Source organism: Hippocampus zosterae, chromosome 4, assembly GCF_025434085.1.
Source record: "Hippocampus zosterae strain Florida chromosome 4, ASM2543408v3, whole genome shotgun sequence".
In the NCBI taxonomy this organism is placed as follows: domain Eukaryota; kingdom Metazoa; phylum Chordata; class Actinopteri; order Syngnathiformes; family Syngnathidae; genus Hippocampus; species Hippocampus zosterae.
The window spans coordinates 23528757-23541194 of NC_067454.1; the positions used below are offsets into that span (position 1 = coordinate 23528757).

The window sequence follows — 12438 nt, forward strand, 5'->3', positions numbered from 1 at the left end:
TGATAGTTTCAGCACAAGATGAGCTAGCTCCCTGAGCTGAGTGAATATCAATTACGGCCTGACCTCATTCAGTCTTTTATGACACACAGCCACCTCAACCACTCTTTAGGCCCACTGGATGACTTTTTAATTATGTTCCATTTACCTCTTCTCTGGTGTGGTTTCATTCTCTTTGCTTGCTGGCGCTTCCTGTAGGTCAGGGAGGTTAGCGAAGTCATCTTGTTCAGCCAGTCCAATTGCTAGGGTCAGAACAACCATCTTCCCCTCACTGGACACAGACGCCACATAAACCAAAAAAAAAAAAAAAAAAAACACACACACACAAATATCATTTTAGGGTACAGAAAGAGAGTGACAGAATGTTGTGAGACTCATTCTAATGTGTGCATTTTAGAGAACCTTCATATCTGGGTTCTGTGGAAAAAGTGACTGGAGGGAGCGGGAAGCAGTTTTGTTCCGAAGATAAACACTGTGTTTATGAAGTAATTACCGGTAATGTTAACACTACAGTAACATCTTTGACTGCTATACATGCATATGCAAATGTCAGCATTTTCCTCCAAACAAAATACATATTTTGCTTTCCTGTGAAGATTGAATATTTAGTTGTATTAGCTTTGTTTACCTAGAATTACTTTTAAAATGTGTGTTGATGAAGTTGACCAACTGTTGGAAAATGTGGACTGCTATTGCATCTTAAGCGGATTGGACGACATTTCATAATTTCTTTTTATTTTTTGCCTATGTGAAGCCAAGCTATCATGCAAGAAGGTCCTGTAAAATTGCATTCTTAAATTAACAACCACGCTCAAGGCATAATTTGTCGAAGATCACAGTGGCCGGGTCAATGGCGAAAATGGCTCAATATTTTGTGGACTGATGAAATCAAGTTTGTTCTTTTTCGGTTGCAAGTCAGACGAGCCCCAGCCTCTGAAAAATCACAGAGTCACTTGGAAGATACTGGAGCATGGCTGTGCAATGATGTGGGGACCCGTTTAATACCATGGTGTTATAAATCCTGTATATCACGAGTGCCGGGCAGAATCTTCAAACCTCAAACATCCTCACTGTAACCCCCAAAACAGCATATTTCTTCAACCAGTAACATTGCATCGTTAAAGAGAGCAAGCCAGTACCAACACTTAATATTGGTGAATAATTTGTAAAATCAACACCCACTCATGTGGACTGATCAATAGTAAAGATTTGTGAAAAAAAAAGTATCAAATTGCAAAATAGAAGCTTTAGGAATTAGGGTTCGTATATCCAAGTGTGTGTGCGTGTGTGTGCATGCAGATTGATATGTTTTATTTTTTTTTGTTGAAGGAATGTGATTCGTTAATTCTGAACACAGACACATGCCAGTCATAAGAATTTGTGAGCAAGCATGCAATATTATTTTGGTTGTTTTTACTTGCCCACCCACTGATTCTATTTACACCACGTGGCAGTATATGATTGTGTCTTTAAAAAAAAAAAGCTTGGCGTATTTTTACAGCCATGTTTACCAATTTGGAGGAGACCGCAAGACGCTTTCTGCCGCTATACACAAAACTATCACCACGTTGTAAACACCTTTAAAAAGATTGAGTTGACCTTTTCCCCAGTCAAACATAATGCCACACATTGTCAGATCATTTTCTTAACCACTTTGATGATACACAAGCTTTGTTTTTTAAGCTGGTATTTCTTTTATGTTATGTTGTCAGCAACTTTTCACTGTGTTGTGAATTACAAGACCAGTTTACTTGAAGTACAGTCTTTGTTTGTATTTGTACATTTTCCACCAATCATGCTTCTCCATGTATTATCACAGAGAAAACAGTATCTTAGTATCATTTTTTTTCATTAGATTTGAATTTTTTGGTTATTTCACATGTATTCATCCATCCATTATCAACATGACTTAGTCTGTTCTGGGTCGTGGCAGTGGATGGAATGTAATGATTCCTAAATATGAATATGATTGAAGAGCTGTTACACGAGTTTCTTTTGAATAAGAACAGATGAAAAACTGTTGTTGTTGTTATTTTTTACAGGAGCATTTTAGAGGGCGGCGCATCTTTTCTAAAACAGGACTCGCCTGTGAGCGAGCATGTCACATTCAGTCATGGATATCGAAACACACGACTTGTGTGCGCAATGATCAAGATAATGAGCTTGATAAAGCTTCTCCAGCAAACTGTACTATCGACCCATTTTCAGTTTGTAAACACAGACGACATTATCAGGATGTACGTGCATTGTTGAAGCAGAAAGAACAGCGGGGTTGGTTAATATGTACACAAGCTGACTAACTGTAAAAGATGGCGCAAATGACTAATGTTGCCAGATAGAAAGCAACTTTCCGATGTTTATGGGATTACAGAGTGGGAGCAAGATGTTACAAAGTGGTCCCAAGTGCAGTGGGGAGATATTCATCTTTATTTAGTGGAGAAATCTCGGGTTTACACTTAGACAGACAACTGCGAGCCAACAGAAAGGAGATTTTTCTCTTCACAGCTAACTATTTGCATGGCAGGGCGAGTAACGTAGCCAGCTTGTATTCACAACTGCTAGGCATGTTTATATTTTTGGAAACACTGCCAGACCCAGAGGTTTTGGTGCTCCTTAATGTTGCCAGTGGTGTCTCTTTTGGGGACATTAGTCCAAAACGGACGACATTAACATCTCTGTACTTGCAAATTCGGGGCCATTACCTGAGGATCCCGATCCCAATCCTTCGAACATGTCCAAGGCAAATATCAGCATAGTGAGTGATCGCCTGACTGGTGAACTCTTTTTCTGGGTGATTTACATTTACACAAAACTTTCGGAACACCTCATGGTCCGAGGGGCGAATGATGAAGACACCGCATGGCGCATAGAAACATCCATGTGTCTATCTATCTATACCGGTGGTTCTTAAACTGGGTTCGTTGAATCGGTCTCAGGGATTCGACAGAGCCTCTACCATGGACGTTAAGACACAGCCGACTCAACATGTCAATTAGTTATGTTAACATGCCCATTTGTCCATCACTGGCTGGCGATGATCACATTACATTGCTTGTCCAATCAGTGTTGCGGGAAATTTAGTTCGCTCAGTAGTCAACGTGTGACTGTGGTGATAGTACGTCGTAAAATATATAGATTTTTAAATGTATACTTCTGCTTGAAATTGCATTTACTTTGTTTCTGTTTTTAATGAATGCATTATGTCTTGAATTGGTAAAAAATCATATTTTTGTGTTTCACTAACTAAGGGTTCGGTGAATGTGCATATGAACTAGTTTGGCTCGGTACCTCCAACAACAATATGAACCACCGATCTACACACATTGATACATACGGTAGAAGTCCCTCTGAGCCAGTAGGATGCCACGTTGAAGCTTGGTAATAGCCAGAGCAGCTATAAGTATATTGCATTCAGGAAACTCGGTGCTGTGAGTACCAAGCCACACTGTATTTTTACTTTTCGTTCCTTGAAATTTATTTCATAACAAGAGGCAATATTTTCCTGTTGAGATGTTTCGCAACCTCAAAATTTCGTATGAAGAGATGTCCGTAAGTAGATGTACCACTTCCTGAAAATGGTTGGTGTGTGATCATAGGTGGAAGAAGCAGGGGGCACTGAGGGCACACCTTCCACCGTAGTCCCCACTGAAGATTAAGAGTGGAGTGACAGAATATAAGAAAAGAGAGGACAGAGGGACAAAAAAACCTGGTGAAGACAGAACACCAGTTCTAGAGCAAATGAATAAAAGCATTTAAGGAATACTACAACGTCACATTGGAGTCAAGGGATAGGAGTGAGGCAGTGCATGTATGCTGCCACCTACAAATGAACAGTATCACACTACAACAGCATGTTTCATGTGGTAGAAGCAAGTATTTGGATGCCTGGTCATACATGAAAGAAAATAAGAGAAACGATGCTTCAAATGCTGTAAATGTAATTTTTGCGATTTGGCAGAAAACTGGAATGGTGCAGCACATTATTCATCCATTAACCATTCATGTTAAACCGTCATCATGTATTTGAGTTCCTGAAAAACTAGTTTTAGTGGTTGAATGTTATATTTCATTACTTTCTGATTCCTCAGAGAAGCTCAGTGAGCCTGATCACATTTGAGTATGAATAGATACATGAATAGATTGTACATATATTCAGTTTGAAGATCCTTATTCCTGCGAAAAATGGTGAAACGTCGAGAGTTCACCGAAATTCAAAGTATGCCTAAAGTAGGGTTGTCATTATAATGTGAACATTCTGCACATACCTTAGCGTGTGGACTGAACAGAATAAATGTCGATGGAACAGACTAAGAATAATAAACCTTGAACATTTTCTTTGCACCTGACTTACGCTATGCACATTTATCGACTTTGCCGTGTGCAGACCAGCACAATAATGTACGGACAGAATTGGGCCTTCCCTTAACTATTCCATAGGTTGAATAGAATATCATATTTATGTTTTGGTTGTGCTATTGTGAGGTTGGTTTTTGGGGTTGTTGTTTTTGTTTTGCATCATTTTGCATTTCCCCAGTCCATTTTACACTATTCAAATTCCTTACTAAACAGGAGGCATTTGTTTGATATACTGACAATGAGAAAACACATTAGCACTTGCGACACAGTGGCCCACGAGGGAGTTGTAAACAGTACCAGCATGTGGCTATCAAAAAGGGAAATGGATCTGTACAGATCACCAGAAATGGCACGTGCACTCCAACCGGAGGTGCGGCAATCATTACCACCAAATCAATTCTATTGATTAAAAAAGAAATCGTGAGGCTCACTGTTGCATGGCAAACCTGGAGTCACTTGGTTATCCCGCCACATTTGGTTAGTCACACAATCCTGACCACGGTGGAACTTCCCAAAACCACGGTGCGTCTGCTCCTCGGGCTAAAACTGATGTGTTGGACCAAACAAGATTCAGGGACAAAGGGACGGGCCACCGCATATACACTGAATATGTGGCCAGCATTATTTGAACAATGATTTACATAGGCAGGGAGGTCACTGGCCTCAAGACACTGCTCATATAAGATGTTCAGGAGCTACAGCAGCACAGAGCCCATGTTTATGTTTATGCTTCTATTCATGGTTAGTGGAGGAATGGCATTTTTGTAACGCTGCTTCGTGGAGCGTGTCCTCCATAATCTGTCAATGTGTGGGAATGCAGAGGCTTGGTGCTGAGTATTCAGAACTCTCAGAAGCTTGGAAAATGTGTACAATAACAATGGTATTATATTTCCTGACTCTCGAGGTCTGGAGTTCAGGGTACTGTCACAACAGCACTTACAAGAATGACTTGACGTCCAGGCCTCTGTTGCGGATCTGTTCCATCATGTGGTCCCAGCTGCCTGGATTTGACCTGGAGCGGCCCGCCCCACCCCCTCTGTACCGGGAGGCTCCAGCCGTACTACCCCGGACCCCTCGAGGGCCACCACGGTGGCCCCCAGCACCTGGGCCTGTGTGCAGTTGGCCCAGGCTCTGTGAGGTGACTGGGGGGTCGTTCGGACCCGGAGGGGGCTGGTGGGTGAGGGGCTGTTGGAGGCTTTGTTGTCGGACTAGAGGTCGGGGGCGCGCCACAGCTGAGGATGGGATGTGCTCCAGTGTGGAGGTAGTTGAGAGGGAGGCGTCTCCAAAACTGAGCGGAAACACAAGAGATATATGATCAATAAAGCAAGGTTGACTGAATTTGTGATGGTGCCGGAAAACAAAAGAAAACATGTTGAATAAAAATTAAAAAAGCAATGGTGAGTGACTGTTACTGTAGTAGTAATCGGTCACAGCTCTGCTCACATCCGTGTGAAATGATAACATTGCGACATTGTGTAGAAACTTCAGGGCTGTGCACGAATCGGTGGTGACTCAAATTGAGATGCAAATTGGTTATTAAAAAAAAAAGCCAAATCTGAATTTTCAGATTACGGTGAAAATTAATCATAGCATATTGTTGTGTATACTGATGCCACAGGAATAAGTGAATGGCCATGCAAGTGACACATGTAGGTATGTGATGTTTGCTTGTGTACAGCAATGATCATTTACTTTGGGTCAAAGATGAGAGTTTCTGGCGACACTCTTCCATATATAGTCAATCCAATCCGTTTGAAGTAATCCGGTGTATATTCATCCCCGTGAACAAGCACAAGCTAGACACGCGGTGTGTGTTTCCACCCGTCACCAGTTAAATGGGAATCCGTCAGTGATGGACTGATGGACCTTCCGTCAGTACTGATGGAATGCCCATCTCTGCTCACAACCATTCACACGCACACATATTGACAGTTTAGAGTGTTAATGTTATGATCCGATTTCTCTACGTGTATATTTCTGCTGTAAGGGCAAATGGGTGGGTTCATTAGCACGAGAGAAGCAGAAGGTAGATGGCGGATTATTGCATTACTTTGCCGTTCTACAAAGTAGTAACTTCACATGGCTGTTCAAAGTTCAGACTTTGGGGAAATTATTAAGCCGCCTTTTGTTTCCCCGTCTTCATGAAAGTAAGCACTTCTGTTGTTTCGCTCTGTTAGGTTTCTAGTTTAGTATAACCCAGATTCTCTTTGCATATTTCTTCAGCTGTGCCTTCCCTCCACTGTGACTCTCCATCTCTGAGTCTAGTGGTGCTAAAAGAAACTTAAATAACTGTAAACGAAGTGTTCAATGCGCATCTAACATTTTTAATCTTTCTCTAATGAGACTTGACCTGCTCTCTGATTCTGTCTTTCCCTGCCACTTTGTTCACAACATGACATTTTCAGTCCTTCCCTCCTTGAGACTGCTTGTGCTCAGCTCCCACTCTGTGAATTCATATTTTCGTCATTATTCAGCCTCTCCCCAGTATCACTCTTTTTCTCCTCCATCCAGAGTCACCATTCTTTAAATTCCAACCAATTACCAGTTGATTAGGCTTAAAATCATGGAAACGTACTTCTGCCGCTATCCTCTCCTCAATCACCATTGTCTGCTGTTTATAAGCTTGTAACTCGTAAAGCAGTGTAAACAACCCTGTCTTGAGCTAATGCTGTGCAGATTTACCGCTTGAACTGTGTTTTTTATGCTTTGCAAGAAATAACTCTGCTTGAACTCTGTTGGAAAGGCAGGAGATGAACACACCGAGGAGAAAAAAATTTCTGGATCAACTCAGAGTGGACAACAACTTCATATACGATGCCTGCATTCAGACAATGATGCTGGCTCTATATAGACACCCAAACTTTTGGATTGCATTGAATGTGAGTGCAGGCCTTGATGACAGCATTATGTTTGACTTGAATAATGTCAATTTACAATCGCTGGGTTTCTATTGGTACAAACAATGTAAAAAGCTGTATAGAACTGACATTGGAAGTTAGGCCGATTGAATACAACTCAGAATGAATCTTTGCTTGTCAATATATCAGATTGTTTGGGAATTTACACACCAAGATCCTGAAATGAGGAATGTGACTGTGAAGTGCAAAAAAATGCAGGATTTTACAGGGAGAGTGTCATTGGTTTGTTGAAGGAATTCAGCAACTTTAAAGCATTATCTTGTGGACCTTTCTCTTTTATTGAGCACATTATTTCCTGATTCCATGATCTTCCTTCGCAACAATATTTGAAAAGAAAAAAAATATGAGCAATGAATTTCCTGATTTTGAAATACAGTCGTATTGGGATATTTGGGATAAGGACTGGACCGAATTCTGAAATGTGAAAATCAGCGTATAATTGACACCCATTGAAATGCATTGGATAAGAAAATAAAGAAATAAAATTAAATCCTCCAATTTGTTCTCTTATATACTGTATGTATAAAAGTGAGAAGCAAAAAATTCAATTCCCCAAATTCTTCTTGCATTTACTGTACAGTCTATATAAAAATGAGAGGCAACATAGTGCCTCACAGTACAGCGGTCCCAGATTCAAAAATCCACGCTTCGGCCTTTCTGTTTGGAGTTTGCATGTTCTCCCCCCCGTCCCTGCGTGGGTTTACCTCTACCAGTTCAAGTTGTATCTCGCCTACTGCCCAAAGACAGCTGGGATAGTCTCCAGTGTGCTTGTGAGGATGATAAAAGCTTAGAATGAGTCAACGACCACAACCTTGGTGACGTTTTTAATGTCACGCAGAGTTGTACAGTTTTTAAAAAAATATTATTTTGTGGCTTGATGATTGTGGCTTCGAAAGTCATCTCCCGTCAAAGGTGTTTATTTTGACTTCCAGAACTGCTGCACGTTCAGCATAAATAAAGCCAATTCTTTCTACTCCATCCACTTTATTCTTCACTGAAAGTCAATTAGGTTAACTGTAAACCTTGAATGATTTTGTAATTAACGGAAACCGAAGAGTGTGAAAACCAGAAAAAGTGAAATATACAACAATGCAGAGGCAAATAGAGGAGAAGTGAGAGCCACGAAATAGAAACATGTCCTGGCTGAGTAAATACAAATACTATAAAATGAAGTTAATTATTTCTTGAGTTATAGGATTTAGTTTTTGTGTCATGAGCTGTTTGAACATTAGCAAATAATAGCTGACTGAGCCCATATCGATGCAACTAAACTGGAATGAAATATGTTCGATGAGGATTATTTGATGTCCTGAGGACTTTGCTGCTTGACTTGGGAAAATCAGGCCAGTGAGCTACTTCTGTAGGTCTTCTGAATATTACATTGGCAATACCTTGCCAGTGCAATAATGCTAATTGTATATTCATTCATTCATTCATTCATTCATTCATTCATTCATTCATTCATTCATTCATTCATTCATTCATTCATTCATTCATTCATTCATTCCTCCTTGTGAGTCCTGGCCTTGCCATGGCAAGGAGGCTTGTGTGTTCCAATGATCCGGAGAGCGTTACCGTCTGGAGCTTGCTCCAGGTAGGGTCTCCCTTGGCGGGCCGGTCTTCGGGGAGGTCCCAAACTAACAAGGTCCCAACGGTGTGTCGGTACGCCGCTGAGATGGCAGCCCCATCATCCGACTATCCTGCAGAGGGCCAACAACCCACTCAGGAGAAATTAATTGTTACGAAACCGACCAGAAGAAACCAGACTGCCCAAACCAAGACAAGACATAGGAACGCCCCCGACCAACGAGTACGGATTACGCCTGAAGACGCGCATTGCCACATGGAACGTCCGAACGCTTCTTGGGGATGGAGCTCCTTTACTGCTGTCCTTGGAGCTCTCCCGCTACAAAATCACCATGGCGGGTCTTTGTGAATCAAGATGGCAAGGCAGCGGCGAAATTACAGAAGGAGAACACAGCTTCATATGGAGTGGCCCTGAAATCCGGACGGGCCTCCATGGAGTTGCACTGGCCATGTCCAAACATACACGGCAATCACTTATCAGCTGGATCCCAATTAACGATGGACTCCTGTCTGCACGGTTCCTCCACCGACATGGCAAGATGACAGTCATCGTTGCTTATGCCCCCACAGAACTCACCGATGATACAGTGAAGGACACCTTCTTCGACCAACTCCATCAGGTCGTCAGCCAAACCCCACCACATGACATCGTCATCATCCTCACGGACGCCAATGCAACCTTCTCTTCTTCCTCCAGAGAAGGACCATCTCACCAAACCCCCACACAACCCATTGGCACCACCTTTGTCGATAACACCACAAATGATAACGGCAAACGTCTGCTTCTCCTCTGCCATTCAAATAACCTCTGTATCACCGACACATGGTTCCCCCGCAAGCAGATTCATCACTGGACCTGGTATAGCCCTGATGGAAGAACCCGGAAGGCGATAGACCATATCATCATCTCCCGCCGCTGGCGATCCTCCGTCACCAACTGCAGGGTCTTCAGAGGTGCACAGTTGGGCAACACTGACCACCGCCTGTTGGTTGCAGAGCTAAGACTTAAAATACGACCAGACACGTCTATCAGGCCACAGCCACGCTTAATGTCTTCCAGACTCTGCGACCCCACCACTGCCTCCGCATATCGCCGCTCCATCACCAACGCCTTCACCGCTCTGGCCGTTGATGATATCGCAGACTGGGAGACTTTCAAATTAAAGGTCAACCAGTCTGCCCAGGATGTACTGGGAAGATCAAGATCTCTTCCCAAACAACCATGGATCTCACAACCGACCCTCGACATCATTGACCGCCGCCGTGCTGCTCGCCTGCGCGGTGACATCACAGAGTACCGAAGGCTCAATGCAGCACGGAATGCGGCAATTGCAACTGACAGGGAGAGATACTGGGGAGAAGAGGCCGAACGCATGGAATCAGCAGCACAGCGCAACGACCTTAGACAGGTCTTTCAAATGCTGCGCCAAGCCCGCATCGGACCACACATCAAGACCGCCCTCATGAAGGATGCCAGTGGAAATCGCATCACCACTGAAACAGACTGCCTTGAACTCTGGAAAGAGCACTTCAGCAACCTCCTTCATCACCCTCCAGTTCCCACCGACCCCCGTCTTGTCACTGCTGCCAACTCTACCACCCCCAACCCCAACTGCAAAACTGACCCAGTCACAATCGACGAGGTCAGAGCAGCAATAAAATCACTAAAAAATCACAAGGTCCCTGGAATCTGTGCCATCACCGCAGAGCTGCTCAAAGAAGGGGGTGACTCCATGGCCCAGTGGCAAACCACATCATTAACCATGTCTGGGTGGCAGAACAGCCCCCCACAGACTGGACCCGAGGCATCATCCTGCCATTCTGGAAGCGGAAAGGCGACAAGCAACTCTGCAACAACTACAGAGGCGTCTCACTGCTCTCCATACCCGCAAAACTGTTCACCCGGATCCTTCTCAGCCGCGCCCTTCCCGCCATTCGAAGCCATCGCTGCCCCCAACAAGCTGGCTTCATGCCCAACCGGTCCACCATAGATCACATCTCAGCAGTTAGACTCATTGTTGAGAAGGTTAGAGAGTTTCGGAAGGACCAACATCTTTTTATAGCCTTCATAGATCTCAAAGCTGCCTTTGATACAGTCGACTACCTCTCCCTCTGGAACATTCTGAAATACCTTGGAGTGCCACCCAAAATAACCACATTGTTCCAGCGACTCTACAACAACTCAGAGAGCTGTGTTCGTGTGAATGGGAAGGACTCAGAGTGGTTCCCCATTAACAGCGGGGTCAGACAGGGCTGCGTGGCCGCTCCTGATCTATTTAACTGTGTCATTGACCACCTTATGATCCGAGTACGGGAGCAAGTCTCAGGGGTGTCGCTCGGCAACTTCCACCTGACCGACCTTGAATACGCTGATGACACCACCCTGTTCAGCAACTCCCTCCAACACCTCAGCAGTGCCCTCTCCATATACCAAACAGAAGCAGCAAAGCTGGGCGTCCAAGTAAGCTGGCAGAAAACCAAACTTATGTATATCGGTTTCAAAAAAAAAAAAAACTTGTCTTAGGTGCGCTTACAAATCTTTGCCACTCAGGCTTAAATGTACATCCAACTATGATTCCAAAACACTTTAAAATTTCAGACTTACACTGGTGTGCACAGTATACATCACAACCCACAAAAACACCAATTTTTTTTTTCCTATCAGCTGTTTTATTACGCTTAAGACTCTGACCTATGCACCTAATGTTGAGCTGCTTGTGAGCATTTTTCTGAATGATAAATTGCAAATTGGTGGGGTTTCACTGTACTTTTATGGTGGGGGAAATCTGCGTTCTTGTGTAAGGCCAGCTTTAACTTTTGAGGATTCTTTAATATGTGAGGCATGATTGTAGAGTCCTGCACAATGAGCAATAAACATGTAGCCATTATTAGTCACGTTCTTGGGCATAGAATATTTACTGCTGTAATAATAGTGACCACGCTGTGGGATTCATACTAGTTATGCATTTGTGATGAGGGAAATTCTTCAAGCGTGGGCAGTTTCTGCTTCCATCTGAGTAAAAACAAACACAAAAGTGTCAACATTAAAGAGCACCCGGTTATGAGTCTGAGTAAGATGGCTTCAATGACTTCGCATTTCGCCCAATTTCTCCAAATATAATTTAAACATGCAGGATAACACTCATCTGCACACGTTGCCAATAAAATCTTTTTGATGTCTGCTGAATATACTGTAGTCAAATGCAGAAGAAAGACGAGATGATTGCTCTTAGCAAATAGAGTGGCTCTTATAAGACAAAATTGCGAGAAAAAAACATCCTGATAAACAGAGAAATTAGATTGAATCAGGCTGCATTCACCATGTTCAAAAAAAGAGTTTCATTTGTGTAAATGACCTAATAAAATATCTCCACGGCCCAAAAAAAAAAACCAAAAAAACGGGATGAGCAAGTTTTGAAGATTTCCACTGAGCCAGTGTTTTCATTGATAGCCATGAAATTGTCACCGCCTAAAATTAGAGCCTGCAGAATAACAGTTTGACTGGGCTGGACAGACAGCGTGTTTTACTTTCCACACTTCCAGTGGCTTTAACCAAACATCTACTGCAGCATCAGTGCCA

The 12438-nt window shown here is 43.0% G+C and overlaps 1 protein-coding gene across 4 annotated transcripts in view; it reads right to left on the reverse strand.

The window, feature by feature from the left end:
• syt7b (synaptotagmin VIIb) overlaps positions 1-12438 on the reverse strand; it is a 143069-nt gene that overhangs the window by 35238 nt on the left and 95393 nt on the right. For all 4 annotated transcript variants that reach the window (XM_052063130.1, XM_052063134.1, XM_052063133.1 and 1 more), the window contains 2 exons: positions 5294-5641; positions 146-268 (listed from right to left, as the gene is read on the reverse strand). In XM_052063130.1, the coding sequence (XP_051919090.1) occupies positions 146-268; positions 5294-5641 (471 nt within the window). The remainder of the gene's footprint in view (positions 1-145; positions 269-5293; positions 5642-12438) is intronic.